Source organism: Muscardinus avellanarius (assembly GCF_963383645.1).
Source record: "Muscardinus avellanarius genome assembly, chromosome: 1".
NCBI lineage: Eukaryota > Metazoa > Chordata > Mammalia > Rodentia > Gliridae > Muscardinus > Muscardinus avellanarius.
In genome coordinates this window covers 123,125,033-123,152,619 of record NC_137786.1, presented here as the reverse complement: position 1 = coordinate 123,152,619, position 27,587 = coordinate 123,125,033, and the positions used below count along the sequence as shown (strand labels likewise).

Here is a 27,587-nt window from a genome sequence, read left to right as displayed (position 1 = left end):
TTAACAAGAGATAGGGCCTGCATCAACAAAAATATTGTCATCCACACTGTTCATTTTTTTAAATTAAAACTGAGTTGGGACCAGTATTTGAAAGGAGACAGGAGGTTCAAGGCCAGCCTCGGCAACTTAATGAGGACCTCAGCAACTTAGTAAGACTCTGTTTCAAACTAAAAAATTAAAACAGGGCTAGGAATGTATCTTAGAGGTAGAATGCCCATGGATTCGATCCCCAGTAACACACACACACACACACACACACACACACACACACACACACCCCAAATGGGCTGAGAGGTCCCAACCCTCTCAAGTACTGGGATTCCCGGTGAGTGCACCAAACCCAGCTCAGAGCATGCAATGTATGAGGAAGTGGGAAGGAGCCCTTAGCCCAGAAAAGCAGGTCACTTAACAGCCCAGAAATGAAACCACTTCCCTTCCATAAACACTTGGGCTATGAAGAGCCCTCTCTCACCAATTTCTCCTGCCAATATGCTCCTAGTATGTCTTAGACAGGCTACTGCCTTCAAGACACAGATTAACATAGTCCTTATTCAAAGCCCAACAGGTGCATCACCACTGACCAGGAACAAAAAAGAACCCCTGGTGGCTCTTCCCCATGACCCAGTAAGAACAGTCGGCAAAAGAGAAGGAGTTCACAGTGGACATATTATGAGAGGGCTCTGATGTTTGGAGAACTTGAGGGGTCATTTAAAAATATAGCACTGCTTAAGACTGGTTCAAAAATCAGAGACCCAGAAAAGACTTCCTTTTTTTCTTTTTTTTTTTTTCTTTTTATGATAGTGAGGATTGAACCCAGGGGCATTCTACCTCTGAGCTACACCCCCAGCCCTATTTTATTCTTTTATTTGTAAAACAGTATCTCACTAAATTGCAGAGGGCTTCACTAAGTAGCTGAGGCTGACTCTGAACCTCTGATCCTCCTGTCCCAGCCTCCCAAGTACTGGGATTATAAGCATGCACCACCACATCCTGCTAAGGACTTCCTCTTTATCTGAGCCCTGAACTGCCAACTGGAAGAAAGGGAGACAGAGAATGAGGAGAGGCCCGTGGTATGGAGGGAAGGGAAGCAGAGCTGACCTGCATTCAGGGTGCTCTAGAGACTGAAAGTCGGTTCAAAACCAAATGACTTTTAAGACCAACCTTACAATGGTAACCACAGAGCATAGAAAGCTCCATTTTAGACCAAGAATTCAATAGGTGGTATCCACTTTAGGATCCAACTGACATTCCTTTTGCTTAAGCACCCCCAGGAACTCCACATCAGGAGGCCCAGCAGGGAGCCATCAGCAATGCTGGCACCCAGCTCAGCAGGAGGAGGAGTCCCTGGGCTGAATCCTAGAGCTGCGCTCCCACCCATTTCCCATGTGTCCACCAGAGCCCACCTAGGACCTCCAGCCCCAGCACAGAGTCAGGGTGCCACTCTCCTCTGGAGCTTCAGTAATTCCAGGACTTCTGAATTCTACATGCCCTGTTCCCCAGACCTAAAGACCAATCATTTCCACAAAACACATCTATTTAGGGATAATTTACTGAAGGACTCTCAAGGGTTGATTTTTTATCTCTCTGATTCTTCTTAGTAGCTCATCCATAAAAGGCAATGTCCACACGAAGGGTGCGATCAAATGGAGCCTTTGGGGCCACCGCTGCAGTTCAGCCAGCTTCCCAGGGCCAGGGTCCCACTGCAGGGGCCAAGTCCATGCTCTCCCCCTCCAGAGCCTTCTCCTCCAGGCCATCCAGTCTTGCTGTCAGGCTCCAGACCCTCCATCTTCAGCCTTTGATGGAAGCCAAGGGTATCTGAGGGTGCAGGAGTCAGGAATAACCGGCAGTATCTCAGTGTACACAAGGACATAGACCCTGCCATGGCTAAGATGCAGGGAACACTCCTGTCTTCTCAAAAAGCTTGCTCTGTTTTTGAAATCCCCCCAGCTGGAAGTGACCTCAGAGAGGGCCGAACTGGATGCTGTGTGGGAAAAGAGGGGGAAAAAACAAAAGCACACTTGTAAGAAATTGTTCAGGACTAGGGATGTGGCTCAGGACTAGAGAAGCTGCCTAGCATGGGGAAGGCCCTGGGTACCATCTCCAGCACTGGAAAAAAGAATGCCAGAACAAGTAGTTCAATCATAATAGCTACCATTTAGTGATTCTTTTCATGTGCCTGGGCCAGTACTGAGCTTCACAGGCATCGGCTCAGCTACTCCTCCCCCAAGGAGGGAAAGATTATTATTTTCACTTGAAAAGTAAAGAAGTAGAGGCTCAGAGGGGCTAAATTACCTCCCTCTAAGCTGGCATCTAGAGGCTAACTCACAGAGTCAGAATTTAAACCCAGGCCTGCCTAACTCCAAAACCTCAACCACTGTGTGTACAGCCTTAGAGAGAGAATCCCTTGGTACTATGGGAGATCAGTTCCAGAAATCCCACAAGACCAGAGCCCATGAACACTCAGCTTCCTTATATAAAATGGTATAGTATTCACATACAATCCACGCACACATCCTCCTGTATAGTTTAAATCATCTGCAGATTACTTATAACACTTCATGCAATGATAATACTACATAAAAGGTGTGCTATATTGTCTAGGAAATAATGACAAGAAAACCAGTCTGTAAAAGTTCATCATGGATGCAATTTTTTCCCAAATATTTTCAATCCAGGGTTGGGTGAATCTGGGGATGTAGAAAACACAGATACAGAGGGATAACTGTACATTTGAGTAAATTTCATTGAGGTCAACAGCGAGTGCAAAGAACACCTCTCCACTTGAGGTCTCAAACGAGTGGCCTGCAGTGCAGCATTTACCCAGAGACTCACTTAACTTGGTGAACCACTGTTAGAGTAACCTGGCAGGCCCTGGCAGTCTCAGCGCCCCAGGCCTCTGTCACCCACACTCTAGTAGATCTGTCTCCAGAAGACAGTGGTGTTGTTATGTCACCAGCACCTCCCGCTGCACATGGGGAAAGTGGCTGTGAAGAGCACTGTCAGTCCTACAGCATCCTCACCTCAAGACAGTCTGCAAACAGGAGGATGCACAGCTGCAGCCACATCTGCAAGTATGATCTAAAGATCCCAGGACAAGGCCTGGCAGGTTACTGGAGCATCACATGGCCATACTGGGAGACGGATTTGGGAAAATGACTATTCAACAGCAGCTTCAGATCAGGGCTACAGTTTCACTTGGTGGAACCAGGCCAAGTCTCTGAACTCACACTGCCCCGGCAGATCTTTCTTTACTGAAATCAGCTGGAAATCATGTGTCCTCTGTATGGCAGGACAGGAACAAACACCGCCCATTATTCCACAAGCACAGAAGGCCAGGTTTTCTGAACCCAGCCGAGCACTGCTCCTTCATGGGACTGGTGCCTACAATTAATCTACAAATAGCTTGAGCTCTAGCCAGCTGAGTCCTTTTGTCCCTACCCCTACTCACTGTGTGGCCTTTTCTGGGTGTTGTGTTTCCCCAGGGAGATAGAGAAGGCTAATCCAAGAAAAAGTAGAAATCAGATTCCATGCTATTCAGCCTGCACACTGCAGAGCAGTTAAACTGTATGAAGATCTTACTAAGACACAGATTATTTTAAAAATCTAAAGATCAGCTGGGCATGGTTTATCCCAAGGCTGAGATTGGGAGGCTGAGACAAAAGGATTACAGGTTCTTGGTCAGCCTGATACTTAGTGAGGCCCTCTGCAACTTAGTGAGACCTTGTTTCAAAATAAAGAATAAAAAATAAGGCTGTGAGTATAGCTCAGAGGTAAAATGGCCCTGAGTTCAATCCCCAGTACGGAAAAAAAAAAAAAAAAATTCTAAGGGACTCTACTTTGACCCTCTGATGGGAAAAGAAAACAATCCCTTACAGCATACTAATTGTTGAAGAATCCTAACATTGTGTGTATGTGTGTGTGTGTGTGTGTGTGTGTGTGTGTGTGTGTGTGTGTGTGTACTAGGAATTAAAGCCAGGGCTTTCTACCTCCGAGTTACTCCTCCAGCCCTATCCAGTCTATTTTGTATTTTTTATTTTAAAACAGGGTCTCACAAAGTTGCAGAGGGCTTCACTAAGTAACTGAGGCTGGCTACAAACCTGTGATTCTCCTGACTCAGCCTCCCAAGTACAAACAAAGGCTATCACGCCTGGCTAGGTCTTGTTTATCAGGGGTATGCTAATGAGGCAGAGACACTTTCCCTACTCCCAGGAAAGGCAATACTCTCTCATGATGACTTGATTCTTTGAAATCTTCTATGAAGACTCATTTGATAAGATACTTTATCCAGAAAAGTTTAGTTTCTCCGACTTTCCTTTTACTTAAAAAAATTTCTACCCTCAGCAAACAGCCTCCCCAGTCCCTTCTCCTGCCTCTGGACACTGGCCCAGAGGCCCAGTATTGTTCTCACCATGGTCATGTAGGTGGCCTCTGGGCATCCCTGTGGGTCTTCTGCCTCCATCACTTCGTGTATGGTTATAGAGGAGTAAACATGCTTCTAGAAGGGGAAACAAATATGCAAGGCTATAAGAATCAGGCAAATCTCATGAGACCATCTACTCCTATTCACAGGGCATAAGCCACCAAAATCAGTTAGTTTAGAGGGTGACCAGTTTTACTGAAATTACCTCACTAGCAAAGGGCACCACCTTAAGAACCAAACTATTTACTTCAAAAGCCGGGATGTCTTTGTTTCTATGGACATAGAATTAAGAGCAGGGAGCTTGTATCTTGCAAAATTGCTTGTCTTCTATGGACACTTTCTTCTAATTAGAACCATAGCAGGATGGCATTAATTAGAAACTAATTGTCATTTCTCAGAAGGCTTACACAGCAGGGACAGCCCTCACTGACCCTCACATCTGCAAGGTCAGTGTACTTCATAATTCACGGTCCTATCACTCTGGGAAAGCAGTATCATACAGTGACAAACTGGTGGGCTTCTAGAGACTCCTGTGTCATGCTGGGGAAAATCTTGAGACAACAGCCCAAAAGACAGAAAGGTAACTGAGGGGTTTCTAAACATTAAACAGAGGAAGGGAGCTGGGTGCAGTGGCATGTGCCTATAAAACCACAACTGGGGAGGCTGAGACAGGAGATCAGGGGTCCAAGGCCAGCCTCAGCAACTCAGTGAGACCTTGTATCAAAATAAAAAATAAAAAGGTGGGGTGCAGTGGCGCGCACATGTAACACCAGCACTAAGGAGGCTGAGACAGGAGGATCTCAGGTTTAAGACCAGCTTCAGCAACTTAATGAGATACCCAGCAACCTAGTGAGATTCTGTTTCAAAAATAAAAAATAAAAAGGGCTGGGGGTGTAGCTCAGAGATAGAATGCTCCTGAGTTCAATTCCCAGTACCACAAAAATAAGTAAATAAATAAATAAATAAATAAATAAGGCTAGGAGTGTAGCTCAGTGGGTCTAATCCCCAGTACCACAAAAGGGAAATAAGGCTAGGAGTGTAGCTCAGTGGGTCTAATCCCCAGTACCACAAAAGGGAGAAAGAGGAGGGGAAGAACAAAAAACAACAGGAGTCCAGGGAAGTTCAGCCATTTTTTAGTCCCTACTTACAACTCCATTACCAGTCAATATGGAAGGTCCTCTCTTTCTAAAGGTCCCTGCATACTTAGTTCTAACCATGAACTCTTTATCTCCTGCATGTATCCTAATTCTCCCCAGTAGTCATTCAGTGCCCCATGGACCATGAAGCACCTGCCTGCCATCAGCATCTTACTCAGGCTCACAACAGCACTGTGAAGCAGTCAGGGCAGAGTTTGTCCTTATCCTCAGATTGTTGATGAGGTTCTATGGGATGGGGGGAAGTGTTGTCTCCAAACCCAGGGCCTTTACTCAGTCCACTACCAGGATCTGCTGCCCAGAACTGGTCTGGCCCAGTCAGCCCTACGTACTCCAGTCCACCCCAGGCTTCCCGAGTCCCTGCAGTTGGCCTGTGAGCTGAGACACATACTGAGTGATATAGTTCCAGGAAAAAAAATGATAACAGCGCCAGCTGAACCCATGCAGTGTTTCTTGCTGGAGCGTGTGTCCAACTCCCTGTCACAGGGCAGGCAGCAAATGCCAGAATTCTCCTCTTACCTCTGGATTAGCCTTCTTCATGTCCTCCAGGCTTTTCACCAACGCTGCAGAATTTACTGAACTACAGAGCAGATGAAAATCACATAGAATTAATCAGTGGGCACTGTTTATTCATGCATGTGTGCATGCATGTACACACACACACACTCACAAACACACACACACACACACACACACACACCATCTGATAGACCATAACCAAAGAACTATTCTCTCTAGACTCATGCAGCTAGGGAATTTCCTCCTTCTTCTTAGTTTTTTGCTTGTTTGTTTTGTTTTTTGGTACCCAAAGGCATTCTACCTGCAAGCTATACCCCCAGCCCTGTTTTATTTTATTTTATTTTATTTGCCAGGCTCGGTGGCACACACTTGTGATCCCAGCATTTGGGAGGCTGAGACAGGAAGATCAAGGTTTGCCTCAGCTACTTAGTGAGGCCCTTTGTAACTCAGTGAGACCCAGTTTCAAAATAAAAGAATAAAAAATAGGGCTGGGGGTGTAGCTTGGAGGTAGAACCTGTGGGTTCCATCCCCAGTACTGCAAAAAAATATTTTATTTTATTTTGAAACAGGGTCTCGCTAGGTTAATGAGAGTCTCATTACTTTCTGAGGCTGTCCTGGAACCTGTGATCCTCCTGTCTCAGCCTCCCAAGTACTGGGATTTCAAGTGTGTACTACCAGGCCCAGCTAGGGCATCTCTTCTAACAGAGAAAAAAAAGTCATTCTGGAAATAGTTTAGGATAAAGAACAGCTCTGAATTATTTATTATCACCCTAACAACTTACAACTTTCTGTCCAAGGTAGGAGATATAATTTTAAGTGAATGAATAGAAAGGCAGAGGATGGATTGGTCTTTATCCTCCTGTTAATGTTTCTGAGCACTTAGGTGGAGGCATCTACACCAGCAGGGGGCAGCACATGCTAAAGCAGGACCGGTTGGGAGGGCTCTGAGCCTCTCAGGGAGGACAAGCCCGCTAGTTACCTGTGTAACACCCTGAAACTGGGCACTAGCCTGGCCCTTCTCTGTCCCAGCCTTAGCCTCTGATCTGTTGACCATTTGCATCTGCCTGCAAATGGACTTTGTTCTTTTGTTTTGAACCAAGGCAGAGAAAAAGGAAGGGAAGAGAAGAGAAATCAGGGTATAATCTAGAAAAGAAGCCACAGTTTTTGTCTCAAAGTGGAAATATTTTATCATATTTTCTGATTATAAAGTTGTATATTGTCAGCATAAAATGAATCAAATAACACAGAAATGTAGACAGTTGGAAGCTGAAGTTCCCAGTAAACCCTTCACTCCTACAGGAACCACCTTCTTTATCTTAAATATAATGCCACTGCTGAGATTTTAGAATTATCCTTCCAAACCTCTCTCAGTGCAAATAAACTCACACAAAGTATTTTCTATACATGGTCCTTAAGTATTATATTACTTTCTTTTTATAAAAATAAAATCATAAAGCTAGGCGTGGTGGCACACACTTGTAATCCCCGCGCTTGGGAGGCTGAGACAGGAGGATCACGCAGGTTCAAAGCCAGCCTCAGCTGCTTAGTGAGGCTCTCAGCAACTTAGTGAGACCCTGTTTCCAAATAAAATAAAAAATAGGTCTGGGAGTATAGCCTGGAGGTAGAAGGCCCCTAGGTTCCACCCGCAGTACCACCAAAAATAAATAAATAAATAAATAAATAAATAAATAAATAAATAAATAAATAAAATCATATAGCCCAGCATAGTGACACATGTCTAAGACCAAGACATAATTACAGGTTCAAGGTTAGCCTAGACAACTTAGCAAAACCCTGCCTCAAAATAAAAGAATAAAAAAGGCTGGGGATGTGGCTCAGTGGTAGAGCTTTCATAGATAGTATGCTCAGGGCCCTGGGCTTAATCCCCAGTACCAGCAAAAAAAAAAAAAAAAAAAAAAAAAGAACATCATGCTATATATCATATCAATATCATACTAAGAATTCTATTTGATTTGAGTTATCTTGGATGTCATGCCAGGTCATTACATTCTGGTTTAAACCAGTAACTTTGTGACTGACACAAAGTTATTTTTTTTATTTTATTTTTTATTGGTGCACTGTATTCATACATCATAGTGGGATACAAACTTTTGTAGACATACATGCACACATCGCCCAGTCAGCCCCCACCCGATCCCCACCCCATTCCTCCCCATCCCTCCTTCCCATGCTTGACTTAGTGGTTGACATCTAGTATTATAGCAATTTATCCAAAATTAAAAATGATAATCTCACATAACAGTTTCATTTGTCTGATACCAAGCTTTTGATGACTTAAAGATAACATTTCAATATTTCTTTTTACTTTCTTTCTTACCAGAGAATATTTTTTTCTATATTTTTAGGTGAAACTATCATATATTTATATATTTATTTTTCAGAAAAAAAATCTATCCTAATATGGAATATGGACTCTAGATACCCAAAACGATCTTGAAAAAGAACAAAGCTAGAAGATATATATTTTCTGATTTCAAACCATATAAAGCTACAATAATTGAAACAGTGTAGTACTATTCTAAAGGCAGATATATAAACCATTGGAGTTAAATAAAAGCTTAGAGCTAAATTCTTCCCTATATTGTCAAGTTATTTTTGACAAGGTTTCCACGAACATTTGGTGGTGGAAATAATAATCTTTTAACTAAATATTGTTGAAACATAATAATTACATGGAAAAGAATAAAGTTGGACCCTTACCTAATCCCATATACAAATATTAACTCAAAATAGATAAAAGACCTAAATATAAATCTTAAGACTATAAACTTTTAGGAGAAAATCTGGGTCATAAAACCTCACAACATTGAAATTGGCAGTGATTTCTTGGATATGATTTCAATGGCACAGGCAACAGAAGAGTATACAAACTCCCTAAAAAATAAAAAAAATATTGTATATCCAAAGACAATGTAAACAGAGTTAACAGTTACTAATAGAATGGGATAAAATATTTCCAAATGCTATATCTGAAGGTATATTAATATTCCAACTAGAAATCCTAAAAATTAACAACAATAAAGGCAAACAATACCCTTTAGAGATAGGTAAAAGACTAACATAAATAATGAATCTCCACAGATAACCAATCTTAGTTGTCTGTTGGATGGAAACTCTTGTTTCTCTGGTTCTGGTGTGTGTTACCTATTTCTTCTTTGTAGTTAATCTCTTTGAGTATTTTCTCTAGTGCTGGTTTTGAAGACATAAATTCCTTCAGTTTCTGTTTGTCATGGAAGCTTCTTATTTCTCCATCTAATTTGATAGAAAGTTTTGCTGGGTAGGAAATTTTTGACTGGAAGTTGTTTTCTTTCAGAGTTTGGAATATGTTACTCCAAGCCCTTCTGGCTCTCATGACTTGGTTTGGGAAGTCTGGAGTGATTCAAATCGGTTTGCCTCTGAATGTCACTTGGCCCTTTGTTTTTGTTGCCTTTAAGATTCTCTGCTTGGCTTCCACATTAGTCATTTTGACAATTATGTGGCATGGGGATCCTCTTCTCCGATCCTGTCTAAAGGGAGTTCTATAAGTTTCCTGGACCTGTGTATCAACCTCTTGCTCTATGTTTGGAAAATTTTCTGCTATTACTTCCTTGAAGAGATTGTTGATCCCTTTGGTTTCACTTTCTTTTCCCTCCTCTATTCCAATTATTCTTAGGTTAGCTCTCTTAAAATGGGCCCATATTTCTTCAATATCAGATTCCTGCTGTCAGATATTTTTTTCTAGATTAGAAACTATGCATTCATTTTTGGAATGATCAACTTCTAAGAGCGAGATTCTGCTCTCCATGTGGTCTAATCGGTTGTTTGTGCTTTGAATTGAGGCCTTTACTTCATTAATTGCATCCTTTATCTCTTTTTGGCTCTCTCTGAGTTCTTTTCGAAGCACCTCTATTATTTCTACAGTTATTTTCCTGATTTGATCTTCTAGAAATCTCTGATTTTCTGTTTTATCGGGTTCTGATGTTGTGGGGTTGTGGGCATTCATTGCTCCAGTATTATTCCTCTTTCCCATGATTTCAGAAGTTTGTGCCTTCTCTGGGTTCTTCCCTTGGGTCACTATGACTTCACTTAAGGTGTTCTGGATCTCGAGTCAGTAGTATCTCAGACCCCACTACTCCTTTACTGGGTTGTATCACAGAGACTCCGACCCAGAGAGTCGATAGAGGCTGCTTTAGACTGTGGGGGGTGCCAAGTTGCACATTCTCCTATGGTGTGATATCTCTGCTACCGCCACTCCCCCACTGGGTCAAGTCCCAGGGAGTACAGTACTGGGATTTCTCCTCTGTGGCCCGCAATTTGACTCACTGTTCTTGAGTACGCAGATGTAGCTGTACTGGATTCGGTGAATTCTCTGCTGCTGCCGCCGGTGGCAATATGGCGCTGCTGCTACGCCCTCAGCCGTGAAGCTGGTGTATTTCTTCTTGGTTTTGATTTCCACTCTGAATCCCTGTAGCTTGTGCTGAGCTCAGCCACTGGGAGCTTTAGATTTTACCTGCGGCGAGAAATCCTGCCTGGCTGTTCCGCAGCGGCTCACCTCGGCTTGCTGTAGCCGTCCGGTGAACTTGCCGCTGCTGCCGGCAGTATGGCGCTGCTGCCACGTCCTCAGGCGTGAGGCCAGTGTATCTCCTCTGTGGCTCTGAGCTCTGTTCTCAGTCCACTTTCTCTCTGGAGCCTGGTGATTTTTTTGTTTCTCTGGTTATGGTGTTTTCTAGCTATGAAAGGCGCTGATTTTGTGGTAATGGAGATTGGTTGTTAGCGGGGCTCTTAAGCCCCGCTTTTCTCGGTCGCCATCTTCCCGGAAGTCTTGACACAAAGTTATCTGAGTCTAGTTTTTTAATTATAAGTAGCCACATTTATACACAAATCTCAGCATGGAGGTCTAAATGTTTTTTAAAATAAACTACTAGACAGGGAAATGCTGCCCTTCATGGGGCGGGAGGGTAAGGCCCAGCAGGGGAATTAAGCTAGTGGTGGAATCCATGCTGTCCAGCTCTTATCTCTGTGCTCTCAGCATGCCCAGAGAAAAGACTCTCAGAGTCACAAAAACTCCAAGACAGGAGGAGTGGGACTGCATTCCTAGAGGCACAGCACTTTGTGCAGAACCCACGTTGCCTGAGAAAGGGCACTCCAGAGGGAGCAATGCAGGGCTGGGAGTCGCTCAGTGATAGAATGCTCACCTAGCATGGCAAAGGTATGGGTTTGGTCCCCAGCATTGAGAGGGACAAGATAGAGGCGAGGGAGTGGGAGGAGAGAAAATGAAGGAAAGGGAAGAGAGGGAAGGCAGAGCCAGGAAGGTAGCGTTGTATGGTCTCCATGGGGTTCTTTCCCACAGATACGATCTCAGCAAGAGAATCAACTTTCCCTACCAATATACTTCGCCAATAGTTGGGTAAACTGAGGGATGCAGACTTGCCAATGGCCAATGGAACTGTAGCCTTGTGGTATTTCTTATCCCTTGTAAGAACTACTGATAAAATCTGGGCCTTTAAAAATACATTTTGCTGCACATGGTGGCACATGCTTGTAATCCCCGCACTTGGGAGGCTGAGACAGGAGGATCACGCAGGTTCGAAGCCATCCTCTCTGGCTTAAGAGACCCTGTTTCCAAATAAAATATAAAATATAGGTCTGGGAGTATAGCCCAGAGGTAGAAGTGTTCCCATCCCCAGTACCACCAAAAAAAAAAAAATAATAATAATAATAATAATACATTTCAAGTCAGGTATGGTGGTACCTGCCTGTAATCCCTGTATTTGGAAGGTTGAGACAGGAGGATTGCAGGTTTGTAGACAGCCTCAACAATTAGCAAGACTCCCAGAACCTAAATAAAAATAAATAAATAAAACATAAGGCTGGGGTGTAGCTCAGAGGTAGAACACCCCTGGGTTCAATACCCAGTATCAAAAAATAAGTGTGTGTGTGTGTGTGTGTGTGTGTGTGTGTGTGTACACAAATAGAAAAAAGACCCCACATTTTAATAAAAATTCATTCAGAACCCAGGGTCATTTCATTTATTCAAAACTATCCTCTCAGAATAAGAACTGACTCCCCTAAATAAATCCACTGGCCACTCTCAGGATGCTTCACAGCACAGACACTGTGGTTAATTAAAAATCCCTTCTCTCAGGTAGAGAATGATGCTGTTATCATTCTTGCATAAGATTTATATTCTTTTATGTTGCTGTCGTTTGCAGTCCTGAGGACTGAACTCAAGGCCTTGTGCATGCTAATCAAGTACTCTGGGCTTATATTTATATAAGTATAAATATAAGGTTTATGTTTAGGATTTATCTTCGTAGTGATGCTCCATCTGTAGGGGAGATGGTCATCTCTGTGCAATGTCAAAGTAAATGAGAATGGCCTAGGGATTCCCAAGTCTTTCCCAGGGTGGATGGGCAAAAGAACAGAGCTCCCTGCGATGGTGTCTAACATGACAGTGAAGATGGTCCCATTTTTAAATGTCCGCTCCTGTGAGCATGGCCCAAGCAGGGCCACCACTTTTCCACTATGGGTTAGAGCAGCCCTGTGCCCCAGCCCCCAACCCAAGGGGTGGGGCGCCCTGTACCTCTTATTCCTGTGGGTCCTCTTCACAATCAGTATCGAAACAGGGAGCAGCAGGAGAGTGGCACACACGATTCCCACAATGATCACCAGCTGATTCCCATCCAGGAACTCTGATCTAGGCATCGCTGGGAAGGGAAGCACAGCAAGAGGGTCTCAGTGTTCCAGAAGAGAGCAGAGAGTCACGTCAGCTCCAGACGACGTGGCAGCAGCCAGGTCAGCAAGACACCAGAGTATCTGGACACCAGGGAGACTGTTCCTGTTAGATTGAGAACCAAAGTCGGATCCCCTTGCTTACTCCTAAAATGTAGATTCAGGTGAGTGGAAGAAAAGACTAGAACTTGGCCTATAGTAAAATTTCCATTGACATCAACAATTCCATTTTAAATTTGGTTTACCGAGTGGTCTAGACATGACAGGCTTTAGAGGCTGCTGGGTTTTCTATGGAAAAGTGATTGTTTTTAAAAGAATACATGCTACAGCATTCAGCTGTGTAGTCATGATGCCAAATAGGGTCCTCAGAGGCTGACCTGCCCATCTAAACTCATTCCTTCTAAATACAAACAGTGAACACTCCCCCAGTGCCAGACATCACTGGGCCCAGAGGGTTCCACAGAGACAAATGGAGCATGGTCCCTGCCTCCAAGGAGGAAGAAAGACATGTAAACAACAACCATGGGCTGCTGAAAGTGCTATGACAGATGTCTGTGTGGGGTATGGAGGGGCTCAGAGAAAACTGTGCCCGATTCTATGCAGAGCAGAAGATAAGGATTTGATCTGGATCTTGAAGGAGCATCCAATTGGCAGAGAATCTGAGGAATGGCAGAGGGAAGAAGATGCTATGCACGGGGTCTGGAGCTTGACAGGATAGTGCTTTTAGGAACTGGAATAGCTCAGCAAATAGGGCACAAAGGTTACATATGAAGCTATGCTGCAGATATGGGCTGGAGAGGGAATTAGTCCAAGTCAGGAAGGAACTGGACCTTTTCAACCAAAAGGCCGCCTTTTCTTCTCCAGACAATGGAGCAACCACTGTAAGATTCTAAGCAATGGCATAAAATGTTTTGGTTTATGTAGAAAGATGGCTCTAGCTGAGAATATAGGCAGAGTGGCTACAAGCCCGCAGTCTAAGACAGAGGAAAAGGAGGAGAACTAACAGGAGGACTGGGAGGAGGACAGCTTCAAAAGTCAGCAACAAAATGACAGGACTCGTTGGCCACTTAAATTGGGGGCCACAGGAAAGAAAAGGATCAAGTATACCCCCCAGGCATCCAGTTACACAAATGTGTAGACAGGGTAGAACTAAGTGAGGCTGGGGAGATGGGCCACGGAGGACGTGGGGCGGGGGTAGACCTGGACACACTGTATCTGAAGGATCTTTGAAAAATTTGGGAGAAGTTGATATATGTATACACACACATGTGCACACATATACACACATGTGTGTGCATATGCACACATATGTAGATACATACAAACATATCACACATGCCTATACCTACATACAGCCCTCCATATACAGAGTTATCCATCCATGAGTTCAACCAAGTAGCATCAGACTGAAAATACTTGGGGAAAAAATTACAGGTGTACTGAACATGTACAGATTTTTTTCTTGTCATTATTCCCTAAACAATATGGTATAGCAAATATTTACATAGTATTGGGTATTTAAGTAAGCTAGAGATGATTTAGAGTATCCAGAAAGATACATGGAGGTTACATCCAACTACTACAATGTTTTAGATAAGGAACTTGAACATCCACAGATTTAGGGGTCAGTGGAACATCCTGAAAGCAAGCTCCTGCAGATGCCCACATGTGTCCAGTACCACTATGGTAAAGCAGGCTGAGGACGGCTAGAGAGAGATAGAAGTGGGAGCCAGAATGTGGCACAGCTAATAGAGATGAGCCAGTAGGACAGCCAGCACAACCTGTTAGTAAACTATGTGGCTTTAAGAAAACACAACTGACTGCTGGATTGATGGTCATATGGCTCTGATGATACATAACCACTGAGCTATGTAGTTTGGATGGGTGAACTGCATGGTAAGTAGAGTATATCTCAATAGAACTGTTTTAAGGAGCCAGTACTTGGGAGGCGGAGACAGGAGGATCACAGTTTCAGGGAGCATTAGCTACTTAGTGAGGCCCTCTGCAACTCAGTGAGACCCTGTTTCCAAATAAGGAATAAACAATAGGACTGGGGGTGTAGCTCAGAGGTAGAATGGCCCTGGGTTCAATCTCCAGTGCTGCAAAAAAAAAAAAAAGTTTTAAGGATAACAAAGACACAGGATGAGAGCTGAAGGAAGAAAGAGCACAGGTAAGAGAAAGGATTGGGCACATTTATACGCAGAATGACAGAAGCAACAGAAGGTAAGAGCCAGGAGGCCACGCTGAGGCTCCTGAGGAGGAGAGGAGGCAGCTCCTGAGCAGACACCCAGTGGCCCAGGGCAGGAGGGGACTTCATCTGCCGCAGGATGGCAGTAGAGATGAGAGTGGGTGCAGATGCAGATGTGGGGGAGGGGATCATAGGTGAGGAAGCCCCCGTAAAGGGAGCAAAGACTCCTGAGAGTGAAGTGTACATGAAGATGATGGTTCTTCAACAAATCCGGCTGTCCTGCTTCCCTCTCCAGCTGGGATCCCTTGCTATTAACAGGAAAGTGCTCATAGACTTCAGCCTCTGCATCCTCCCCCCGCCCCCAGCCAACCACAGCCAAGCCCTGAAGACCCTATTGAGAGACAAATCCACAGGCCACATCCTGACTGCTGCATTATGGTTGAATTTCAACCCCTCACGTATCGACCTCCTCAGTCAACACAGCTGAGTCTTTCTTCTGCACACCACCCAGAGGCACACTGCTGCCAGAATACAGAACCCGCTCCATTTTTGGTACTGGGACCTTCCTGCTCGCTCTTTTCCTTGCTGTCTCCCACTAGCTCAGGGTCAGTGTCCCTTCCACTCCTGAGCTTATAGTGACTCCCCTGAAGCCAAGTGAAAATGACTTTGGGCCTCAACTCCAGCCCAGCTCTGAGATCTAGTACCACAGCAGTAGACTACACTGGCCATGAGTGGGAGGGTTTGGCCAAAGCAGAGTGGACAGATGATTTTCTCCCTTTTCCTGAGCCCAGCAACAGTGCCAGAACCAGGCAAGGTGAGCCAGGTACTGAGGAGTTAGGCTGAAGGAGGCCTCACTCTCAGACAGGGCAAGGCAGAGCAGAGCAGGATCAGTACCCAGAGCAAGCCTCCTTCCATTCTGCAGCTTAGCAGCCTCTCCAACTTATTTCAGCCCTGGCCAGCCACCAGCTGAGGTCCCTCAACCCTCCCTGGACAGATGGGTATACCTGGAGGCTCCAGGATCACACGTAGTGCCACCTTTTTCCTGAACACCAGGTGCCCCAGGTGGACGCTGCAGGTGTAGAGACCTCCGTCAGATTCCTTCACTCTTTGCAGCTTGATGGAACCATCACTGTGGAACACATTCCCCACCAGGGTTACGCGGTTCTGGAACCGACCCTGGTGCTGGGGGTACCCAGTAAGAAGGTTGAATTTGAGGTCATAGTGTAGGACAGTCTCATTCTGGAAGGGAAAAGAAAAGAGGACGAGATTTCAAGACCTAGCAGGCAAGGGGTGTGGGGGAGGGAGGGGAGATCTCAGCCCCACAGGGTCCTGTTTCATGAAGGTAGCCCTGGTGTTAACAGAAAGTATCAGGTAACATAGAACCATGTACATACATGTGTGTCAGGTAACACAGGCTGCATGCGCCCCTGAGTGTTAGGTGACACAAAGCTGTGAACACACATGTACATACATGTGTGTCAGGTACCTCAAAGCCATGTACACAGGTGTATGTCTATAGGTCAAGTAACATACACATGTGTGGGTGTGTCAGGTAACACAAGGCTGCAGTGCACGTGTACATTAGGTAATGCAAAACTGTAAACACAGATATATGTGTGTCAACTAACACAAGCCACATTCACATGCACATGTGGGTATGTCAGGCAGCACAGGCTACACATGTGTGCTTGCATGTGTATCAAGTAACATGAAGCCATGTGCACACACATGTGTGTGCAGATGAGCTTGTGAAGGGCATCACTCAACTATGAAGAGTTCACTGTTTCCTAAGAAAAGAGATTTTTAAAAAGTGAAAATAGCTGGGCATGATAGCGCACACTTGTAGTCCCAGTACCTGAGAGGCTGAGGCAAGAGGATCACAGGTTCGCAGCCAACCTCCGATACTTTGTGAGGCCCACCTCAACTTAGTGAGACCTTGTTTCAAAATAAAGGATAAAACAGGGCTGGGGTTGTAGCTCAGAGGTAGAATGCCTCTGAGTTAGATCCCCAGCACCACACACTCAAAAAGGGAAAATAGAGGCCTTCACACTTTGCATTTCTTCAATTAAGAAAAGGCAAAATTACACTTAAACTTCCTATGGCGCTTCACGTTGGATTTCCAAAGGCACCTGAGACACATCTGAAACTGAACTCCCAATTGTCCCCCAAACCCAGCTCCTTCTAGTCCATCGCATTTCTATAAATGGCAAGGCCTTTTTCCAGATGCTCAGGCTGAAAATTCTGGAGTCATCCTTTCTTGGACCACTAACATCTAATTCTTCAGCCAATCTCACCTTTTCCTTCAAAACCCATCCTGACTCTAACTCTTACAATTATCAAGTGTGTTAAACATTTATTTCATTATTTTATTTCGCTGCCCACTGTCTTGATTGAAAGCCCCCATCAGTACTGGGCCTTTCATCATATAGCAGTTGCTGGAAAAAATGAATGTTCTAATAAAGGTATATAGAACTTTTTTTAAGCTTTTAAGAAAATATATTGGAAGCCAGACACAATGGTGCAGCCTGTAATCCCACTACTTGGGAGGCAGAGACAGGAGGAGCACAGGTTTTGAGCCAGCATCAGCAACTAAGCAAGACCCTATTTTAAAATAAAAAGGTCTGGGAATGTAGCTCAGAGGTAGAGGTAGAATGTAGGTTCAGTCCCCAAATGACTCTGACCTCTTGTCTCTCTCTGTTATGAATCATCTGATGTGTGACATTTAAATGCATGATAAGCTCTCAAGGGTGAATCTGGTACTACATGTAATTTCCCTGCTCCAACACGAAGCCACCCACTCAGCATATGTGAATCAAGTACGTACGAACTATTTTGTTAGAGAAATAATGAGACTTTTCATTTATAAACGTGAAATCTTATTTATTTATTTATTTATTTTGTGGTACTGTGGTGGAACCCAGGGGCATTCTACCTCCGAGCAACACCCCCAGCCCTATTATTTATTCTTTCTGTGAAAACAGGGCCTCACTAAGTAGCTGAGGCTGTCCACAAACTACGATCCTCCTGTCTTGGCCTCCCAAATGTTGGGATTACAAGCGTGCGTAACCATGCTCAGCTTGTGAAATCTTTTATAAACCTTGACCTTAACTTCTACTAATAACAATTTACCTAAGATGTCCCTTACAACACATCTTGATCCTTAAACACGTCATCACATCATAGTCATAAAATATCCCTCACCTGGCCCCCCAGGACCGACCAACCCCAACACTTAAAAGGTCTATGAAGACAGAAAATTCCCTCCATCATATAAAGGGGACAATAAGCCAAAACTCACAAAAATAACCCAAATAAGAATTAGAATGTCATCACAGTCTTATGCCTAGCCCATAGCTTCCCTAACTAGGCCACATAAATCATCCCCCACATTCTTTCATGGACTCTGCAAAAAGGAGAAGAAAACTTAAGTGCCTCAGCTAAGTAACATGCAAAGCATTCTGTATGCCTGCTCCCAGGTCAGCCCTTAACCACCCTAAGAGTCAAGCAGCAGCAGCAGCATCTTCATTAGAGTCATGTTGGCCACCAGGAGCCAAAGTTGCCCAGCCAAGAGGCTAAGCTAGGCAGCAGTGTTTCGACCAGCTCCAAAGCCCAAGCTCTCGAAACGCCGCCCACCTGGGGGCCCCCAGCGACTGGACCTCCCGCTCCCCACTGTCCACCCACCTGGGGGATTCAGCGACTCAGTGACAGTCTTCCTCATTACCTTGGCATGCTCTCCTGAAGAGAACGTCCAGGCTACCTTGGTCACAGTTTTCTTTTCTGTGTTCTGGAAATCACATTTCATCAGAGCTGAATCACCCATGTGGACCGTGACCTCTGGGAACAAAGCAGTACACCAAGTCAGACTTGAAGTCGAGTCTATAGACGTCAGCGTATTGCTAGAAGACAGGATAATTAGCCAAAGACCCTCAGAGCAAGGATCATCAGCACCAAGCAGGAGTGTGTTTCCTCTATATATGATCCAGATGATTCTGGGTGGACAAAGTACTCAGAAGCCCTTCACTCAGACCAATATGGCACCCAAGGGTAAAAGAAAGACCCCTAACTGCCCATAAACAGCAACTCTGCTTCTCTGGTCTTCAGACTGCAATAAACTCTTATCTAGTCCCCTTTAATCCCTTTCTCCTTGCCCCTTTTCTGGAATTCCTCCCATGAACTCTAATTCCACATTAAGTCGACAAAGTACAGAAAGGCTGGAGGCCCCTCTTTCTATCCATCAACTCAGGTGCCCATATCTGCTTAGAATGAACAGGAATGGGAAAGTTATAAAACTCTATTTCTTCTATTTAACATACTGGCTCTCCTAAATGAAAAAATGAATCACGGGTAACTGTCTTTAAATTCTTATATCCTTTTGCAAGTTGTCTTACGGCTTGTTTAGGACTCAGTTCTGACTTCAGCCCTCCTTGTCACTGGTTTTCTTATGAATCAGGTCAAGACAGTAGCCAGCTTCCCCTTGACTTCTCTCTCTCTCCCCCACCCCACCCCTACTTGGTCCCCTTCTGGGGCTTCTTGCCTTCCAACTCCCAGGCTCTTCCTTCATGTTTACCACATAACTCATTCTAAGAGGTCCCTGAAAAGAGAACAAGTAGAATGATGTTTCTAATCTTTCCACACTGCCCTATACAAATTAACCACAAAATGAATTCAGAAATGGAAGGCAGGAGGGCACAGAGGGAGACAAAAGCCTAGGTCTTTGCTAGACAGAGCTCCTTAAACACACCATTGGGCAAGCCTCAGGAGTGAACGAATGTGATATGTAAGCTGACTTTTCATCCAAACCCTTTCTCTGGGAACATAGGAACTTCCTGCCCAGCAGGAGATGCACACGGCAAGAGGAAAGAAAAAGAAAGTATTATGAACTCTAAATTCTTTTTTTTTTTTTTTTTTTTTTTTTTTTGCAGAACTGGAGATGAACCCAGGTCATTCCACCTCTGAGCTATCCTCACAGTCCTATTTTTTAATTCTTTATTTTGGAACAGGGTCTCACTAAGTTGCAGAGGGCCTCACTGAGTAGCTGGGGCTGGCCATGAACTTGGGAGTACTGGGATTACAAATGTGCACCACCACGCCCAGCTGAGGGAATTGCTTTGATAGCAATGAAAACTGATTCAAAGAATGCCTTAGAGAAGAAACCTCCCTCTGAATTTGTCAGCATATTAAGGACTGAACTCATTTTTATTTTTTTATTTATTTTTTTGGTGGTACTTGGGGGTAGAATCCAGAGGCTTTCTACCTCTGGGCTATACTCCCAGACCTATTTTATATTTTATTTAGAAACAGGGTCTCAATACGTTGCTGAGAGCCTCACTAAGTAGCTGAAGCTGGCTTTGATCCTCCTGTCTCAGCCTCCCAAGCGCGGGGATTACAAGCGTGCGCCACCATGCCTGGCTTGAACTCATTTTTAAATAATAATAGTAAGTGACTATTCTGAGTACTTTTAACATACTAGATATAGGCTCATACCTTATACCTAATAAATCTATTAGTGTTTACATTATTTTCAGATACATAGTCTATTACTCTCCTATTTTATGGAGGGGAAAAATTAGAGCCACAAATCACAAGCCCAGTCAAAGGCAGAGCCAGCACTTGAATGAGGGCTGTGAGAGGAAGCTCCCACTCGCACACTGCACCTCCTCACCTGAGTAGAGGAGAGTCGATTCTCCAACCAGAGCACAGGAAGCTAGAAGTCCTATTCTAATCAACAGTATTTAAAATAGCCCCAAAAGCCTGGCATGGCAGCACACGCCTGTCATCCAGTACTTGGGAGGCTAAGACAGGAGGCTAAGACCAGCCTCGGCAATTTAGAGACTCCCAGACCCTATTTCAAAACGAAAACTAAAAAGGGACAGAGGTGTAGCTCAGAAGCAGAATGTCTCTGGTTTCAGTCCTCAGTAACACACACACACACACACACACACACACACACACACACACGTATATACACACAACAAAAATAATGATTTAAAGTAGTAGAGTCATAAAAAACTATAAACTGAAGGATTGACTTGGTAGAGAAAATTATAGATAACTGAAAAAAGGAACGTCCACATGGAAAGAAACAACTTCCATTAAGCAAATTGGATGGCTTTTCATTGGAAGACTAGATGCAATTACTAGGTGTTGGATCTGTTCCCATTCTGACTGAAAGGGAAAAATAAATGCAGGCTACTCTCCTGATCACTGGGAAAACATCTGACAACTCTTAACATTGTTCCAGCTGTTTCTATGATTTATTCAACTGATATGGGCTCCTTCTGATTCCGTCTGTGTCTCTCCATTTGGAAAGCTATGCTTGTATAGACAAGTGTTCAGGCATTAATGCATTAAATAACAGCACAGAATAATGAAGGCAAAAAAAATGTATAAAGAGAGTTCTTGGGACTCAGTGCAGTGGTGCAAGGCCCTGGCTTCAATCCTGAGTACCACAAAAGAAAGAAAGAAAAGAAAAGAAAAGAAAAGAAAAGAAAGGAAAAGAAAAGAAAAGGAAAAAAGAAAGTGAAAGAGAAAGAAAGAGAGAAAGAAAAGAGAGAAGAGAGAGAATCCTGAGGAAATATAGTCATCTGATGTTCTTCTTCCTGGAGAACCACAGCTTTGGAATTAAAAGAAAAATGACAGTGAGAAAAAATAGAAGCCAGGCATGGTGGCACACACTTGGGAGACTGAGATAAATGGATCACGGTGCATGGACAGCCTCAGCTACTTAGTGAGGCCCTCTGCAACTTAGTGAGCTCCTGTTTCAAAATAAAGAATAAAAAATAGGGCCAAGGGTGTGGCTTGAAGGAAGAATGTCCCTGGGTTCATTCCCCAGTACTGAAAAAGAAAAAAAGTAGGGAAAATCACAGGCCACCTTCTACTTCTTTTTTTACATATCAGATTCAAGTAAAGGAAATATATTCAAGAATGACATTCATTACACAAATGTTGATTGATTGCTTTCTCTGTACCAAGCACTATGCTCCAAGCTGGTCAGAGACAAAGAATAAACCCAGATAAGCAGAAAACACCCAAGTAAACGTGTGGCTCTGAGTCCTGAAAGAAAGGAAAAGAAAGGCAGAGTGCTCCCAGGGCTGAACAGAGCTGGGGGAGCAGCCACCTAGACACTAAGTGCTCCAAGGCCATAGACGCCCTTCTATCCCACACTCATACAGAACATACTGAGCTCTCCAGTCATTTTTAATTTACACATTTGGAAGTGCTTATATCAGTACAGCAAATAAAATTTTAGAGACACTGGATGTCATTAGTTTTTATAAAAGAATAAATATTATTTACATAATGAAAAATTTCAAAATGTCAGTAGAATGCGTAACTTATTATGAGTAACTTATTGCTTAGAATGAGTAACTTCAGTAGTGAAGTATTTCTTTTTGTGTGGGGGGGGGTACTAGGGAGTGAACCCAGGGGCATTCTATCTCCGAGCTACATTCCAGCCCTATTTTAGTTTTCATTTTGAAACAGGATCTCACCAGGTTAATGAGAGTCTCACTACTTGCTGTGGCTGTCCTCAAACTTGCAATCCTCCTGTTTCAACCTTCCAAGTACTGGGTATGTGTACCACCATGCTGGGCTCTGAAGTATTTCAATCTATCTACTTTCCAAGAATGTTACTATCTCCAAATAAGAAATGATCCTATGATTAAACCACTCTGACACCTTCCTGCTCTGAGAAGAGAGCTTTATCTCTAACCTTCACTCTATTGTCTGAACCACTCCAGCTGCTGCTGTAGAGACCAACTCCACAGCTATCACTGTTGCTCACAGGAATTTCCCTTGAGATTTTTCTGGGAACACAGTCCCTCCTGTAGTTATGGTCTTGGTTGCATGCCTTGCAGCCAATATTGGGTCAAAGAGGGAGGGAGAGGAACTTTCTGAATGCCTGTCTTGCCATGACTCAGGCTCCCCTGGCCTGTACTCTCAGACTGTTTTAAAGCAGCAGAATTCTTTCTTCAAACAAAATCTGACCTGGCAGCCCAATGAACAAAGCAGAAAAAGAAGCAAAGGACTTTGGGTGCAACAGAGATGGGAGCCTGAGCCCATCTAAGTCCTGTTCTTGCCCTTTGTGCCACCTGAGGTTCCTTAGAGCTTCGGGGCTTTACAAGGGTTCTGGAAAATACCAAAGCCCTCTTCCACTTACACATGGAGAAGGAGATGTGAAAAAGTTAAGAGAGATCCGCTCACTTCTTTTATTTACTGTAGCAATGATCACTCACTGAAGACTCACTGTGTTAAATACTTAGCCCAAAGGCTAGCATTCACTCAACAGATTCAGTTCCCTCGCCTCTGGCCCCTTGGCTCCCCTTTAAGTAAGCACCTCTGTACCTGTGGGTTCATTGGGCAACACGTGCAGCACCATGTTCTTTTTTAACAACATGCTTTCGCCTTCAAGATGGATCTCACAGGTGTAGGTTCCTTGGTCAGCCTCTTGCACATCTTGGAGCAGCAAAGAACCATCAGTGCGGAGGATGTCCCCCACCAAGCGCACACGGTCCTGGAAGCGCCCCACAGGTACGCTGAAGTTTGCATAATAGTACAGCACGTATTCATTCTGGAGGGTAACACAATGTTGGAGAAAATCAAAAGAGCCAGGCCAATGAGTCTGGATTTGAAAGACCCTGTTATGTGGAGACAGCATAGCTACCATCATCATCACCATCATCATCATCAAATGTTCTTAGTATCCAGATAATAATAATAATAATAATAATAATAATAATAATAGTAATAATGTACCAGGCAACATTCTAGCTTGCACAAGGCTCTGTGACTTATTTTCTACAAGATAAATGGAAAAATAGGATGCAAACATTTTTATTTCTTACTGCTTGAAGAAAGATGTAACACCCACTTGGAAGATTACTCTGGAAATCAAATGTACAACTTTTGAAAATCATCTCTCATTTTCACCCTGTCTCCTGCCACAGCCCCCAGATTAGATGGCACTCAAATACATTATGCAATTCCTCTGGTGTTGCAGGGCTGCAGTTCCGGGAAAGCTGGCCGCCATGCCTCCTGTTTCTGCCCTCCTCCAGCTAACATGTCTAACACAACAGAAGGAGGCACCAGCAGGAAATAGGCTAGGAGGGAGAACCCCAGAAATTCTTATTTCCACTTATGCCACAGCCATAGCCCTTTTATAACAATAAATAGTAATAAAAATTTGAGTGAGTGTAGCATTACAGGAATAACAAGGATTATGCTCTGAGCTGCAAAAACAATATTTCATTTGCAAACATTGGGACTTTATTGTTAGTAGCAAACTACTTGAGATTGATATCCAAGTATCTCCCAGAATTTCTGATGAGAATCCGAAAGAGTTCCAGGAAATACCCTTACCCAGCCAGGCTGCATTTACAATCCCAACACTTGGAACATGTGCCAATAAGCAAAAGATGACTCCCCAGGACAATGGAATGCTCAAAGAGTCTGTCTCCCTACCACACACACACAGAAAGGTGAGTGCGATGTACCTTTTGTCTAACCACAGGAATTACCCCTCACCTTCCTTCGCTTCTCTATAAAGGGCGGGAGTCAGAGAAAGGAAACAGAGAGAACACCGTGCATGTGTGTCCCATGGACCCTTCAGCTACTTAGAAGTTGAGCTTTGTCGTGATTGTAACTACTTCCTCTTCATCAATCAGGAAGCCAGAGCTTAGCAGGGTTGAGTAATCAAACCCTACTAACCATAACCCTAAATCCATCTTGCTGACTGCATAACCAGGTGGCCAAGCTGGGAGGAAGCCCAGTTATGACACCCTCCGAAGCCAAGTTCTTGCAACCCAACTCTCCCTCATGGCACCGGATAATGGGTTTTCCTTGTCCTCACCCTGTTCTAACACCACAAGCCTGAGATTCTACTACACAGTGAGGTGTCCTCCTCATTACCTCTGCAAGCATCCAGTCCACTTTGGTCACACGTTTCTCTTCTGTCCTTTGAAAAACACATCCCATCAGAACTGAATCACCCACGTGGGCTGTTAGCTCAGGGGTGGGAACAATCAAGTCACTCAGGCCCAAGGAACAATCTGTAGAGTGACAGGCAAGAGGACACATGATTTAGACAGATGCCTTCTGCAACAAAAATCAGCATCAATCATCAAATACCATCCATCTCCCCTCCCTCAATAACCCAACATAGCCGGAGAGAGACCCCTCACATCCACACGGCTTAGAGCTGAAGTGTTCATCATCTTCATGCTGCAGTAAATGCTCTCTGGATCCTTTCTCCCAGCTGATCTCTTCCCCTTTCCTAGAATTCTACCCCTCAACTTTTCTAAAGAAAAAAAAAATAAAAAAGAGGAAGCCCTGAGGTCTGCCCATCAACTTAGCCATCCACATCCACTTACCATAAAACCATAAACAGGAAAGGGGATGTTTCTTGTTCTTAAATTTCCCACTGGTTCCCCATCTGAATGGCCAACTCACCATATTTTGTTTGATCTCTTCCCTTTTTCCAGCCCCTTCACAAAAGCTCGCCTCTGCTTTGGCTGGCAGACTGGCTACAGCACAGGTCCTTGTAAGTAGGACGATACAGCACAGACCCTCAAATTCCCTTTCCCTCCCCCCAGCTCCTGGCCCTCCAGCGTTGCCATCTTCTAGGCATTTACCCCCATGGGCTCACAGGCACACACACACACACACACACACACACACACACACGCACGCATGCACACACACACACACACGCACACACACACACTGAGAGAGGTTAATAAAAGAGAAAGCCACTCTATGGCTATTTCCGTCTTCCCAAAATACGCTCCATGCAAAGAGAGAACAAAATCAAGGGACAAATTTAGAGGCTTCCCAGTTCATAACAAAAAAGAGCCAGGAGAACACATATGGGAATGAACAAAAGATGTGCCCATCTTTTCATCCAAGCTGTTTCCCTGCGAGGAGAGAGCTCACTTCCTGCCCAACAGCAGGCTCACACCGTAGGGGGCACAGAAAGGAACACATGAACTCTAAACCCGCTGAAAAGAGTTATTTTGAAAGAAAGCAAAGTCAGCTCCAGCCGTTATTTAGAATTTTGCTGTAAGAAAGAGCCGAGCAGCTGTATGTGTGGCTAAAAGTAAAAGAAGTTAATTTAACATTACGGACACTGTATATAGGCGTAAGTGAAGAGCTGCTGGAAAGGAGTGGCGGACAAACTGCTGCCCAAAGGTGATCTCAGTAGAGAAGTGGCTGAAGAAAATGAGACATTCCAAGGAGAGGAAACCTCTCCACACAGAAGCACAAAGCCCCATCCATGATGCCACCCAGCCACTCACTCCTTAGAGGGTTTGCCCTGGAAACTCATTCTGGAAGGGCAGAACCCTGCAGGCTGCTTCACAGATCTCTGCAGAAACAATTTAAAACCCTCTGAGGAGCCGGGTGTAGTAATCCCTGCACTTGGCGGGGGCTGAGACAGGAGGATCACAGGTTCAAGGCCAGCCTCAGTGACATCATGAGACCCTATTATAAAATAAAAAATAAAATAGGGCTGGAGGTATAGCCTGGAGGTAGAATGTCCCTGGGTTTAGCCTCCAGTACCAAACATTTAAAAAAATTAAAACCCTCTGTGAAAGTTACTATGATGCTTCTGTTAAAAAAGATTCTCCAACACACACCACGTGTACGCATTTGTGTGTGTGCGTTGTGTGTAAACACACTTGCCGTCATCTGAAAGTGGAGCAAAGGCAGCCTCTGTGAAATTTGCTAGGTCAGCATTTAGTTCACTGTCCACAGTTCAAAAATAACAGTAGAGAGAAAAATAGAGGCTTGAGGGCATTTAATTTCCTTCTACAGAGCTAATCCACGAGATAAGGAGAACGACAGGACTAAAAAGGATTTTAAACATTTAGAAAGGAGTGGAGCAGAGTGACCGGAAGCAGCCCTGAGCACTGGGGTGGTAGAGGCAGGAGACTCCAGCCTGGTGTGAGAAGGCCAGAGCGGGCTTCACAAAAGGAAGGAAAAAGAAACCTGAAGAAGGAAGCGCTGGCCAGGCTTGCTGGGGTGAGGCCAGGGAGGCAGGGAAGGTTCTAGGCCAAGAAAACCACCATTGATTCGGAAAAGGCTCAGCACATTTGAGGAACCACAGAAGGCCGGCTTGTGCGCGGCCAATGCGTGAGAACCATGAGAGGGCTCTGGGCCTCCTTGGGTAATTTCAGTTCTGGACCTCAGACAAGCTGTGGTTTTAAAGATAACAATTTGAAGTGCAGGAATACCACAGGAAAAAAATGTTCTGTGTATACCCAAGGAAGCCCTAGAACACCCAGTGTGAACCCAAAGACATTCTGTGTCTAATAAACATTCTGTGTCAGCTTCCCCAAAAGACCTGGCCACCTGCTTCTAAAACAGTTGTTTTGGCAAAAGTGTGAAGTTTTAGGTTAGGACTGCCATGTTCCACAAACCAAAGAAAACTGAAAATATATACAACTGGCTTTTAAAAATATACATAAGACCAGACAGATGTGGTGTCACACACCTATAATCCCAGAACTTGGGAGGCTGAGAAAGGAGGATCCCAGGTTCAAGACCAGCCTCAGAAACTTCGCAAGACCCTGTTTCAAAA

The 27,587-nt window shown here is 44.3% G+C and overlaps 1 protein-coding gene across 1 annotated transcript; it reads right to left on the bottom strand.

The window, feature by feature from the left end:
• Window positions 1–1,912: 1,912 nt before the first annotated feature.
• On the bottom strand, window positions 1,913–25,230 carry JAML (junction adhesion molecule like; the record flags this gene model as incomplete). Its single annotated transcript, XM_080717561.1, has 9 exons — window positions 1,913–1,981; window positions 4,409–4,495; window positions 6,094–6,154; window positions 12,677–12,800; window positions 16,018–16,252; window positions 18,735–18,847; window positions 23,357–23,582; window positions 24,920–25,059; window positions 25,200–25,230. The coding sequence occupies 9 exons, from the start codon at window positions 25,228–25,230 to the stop codon at window positions 1,913–1,915; spliced, it is 1,086 nt and encodes a 361-aa protein (XP_080573687.1).
• Window positions 25,231–27,587: the final 2,357 nt, after the last annotated feature.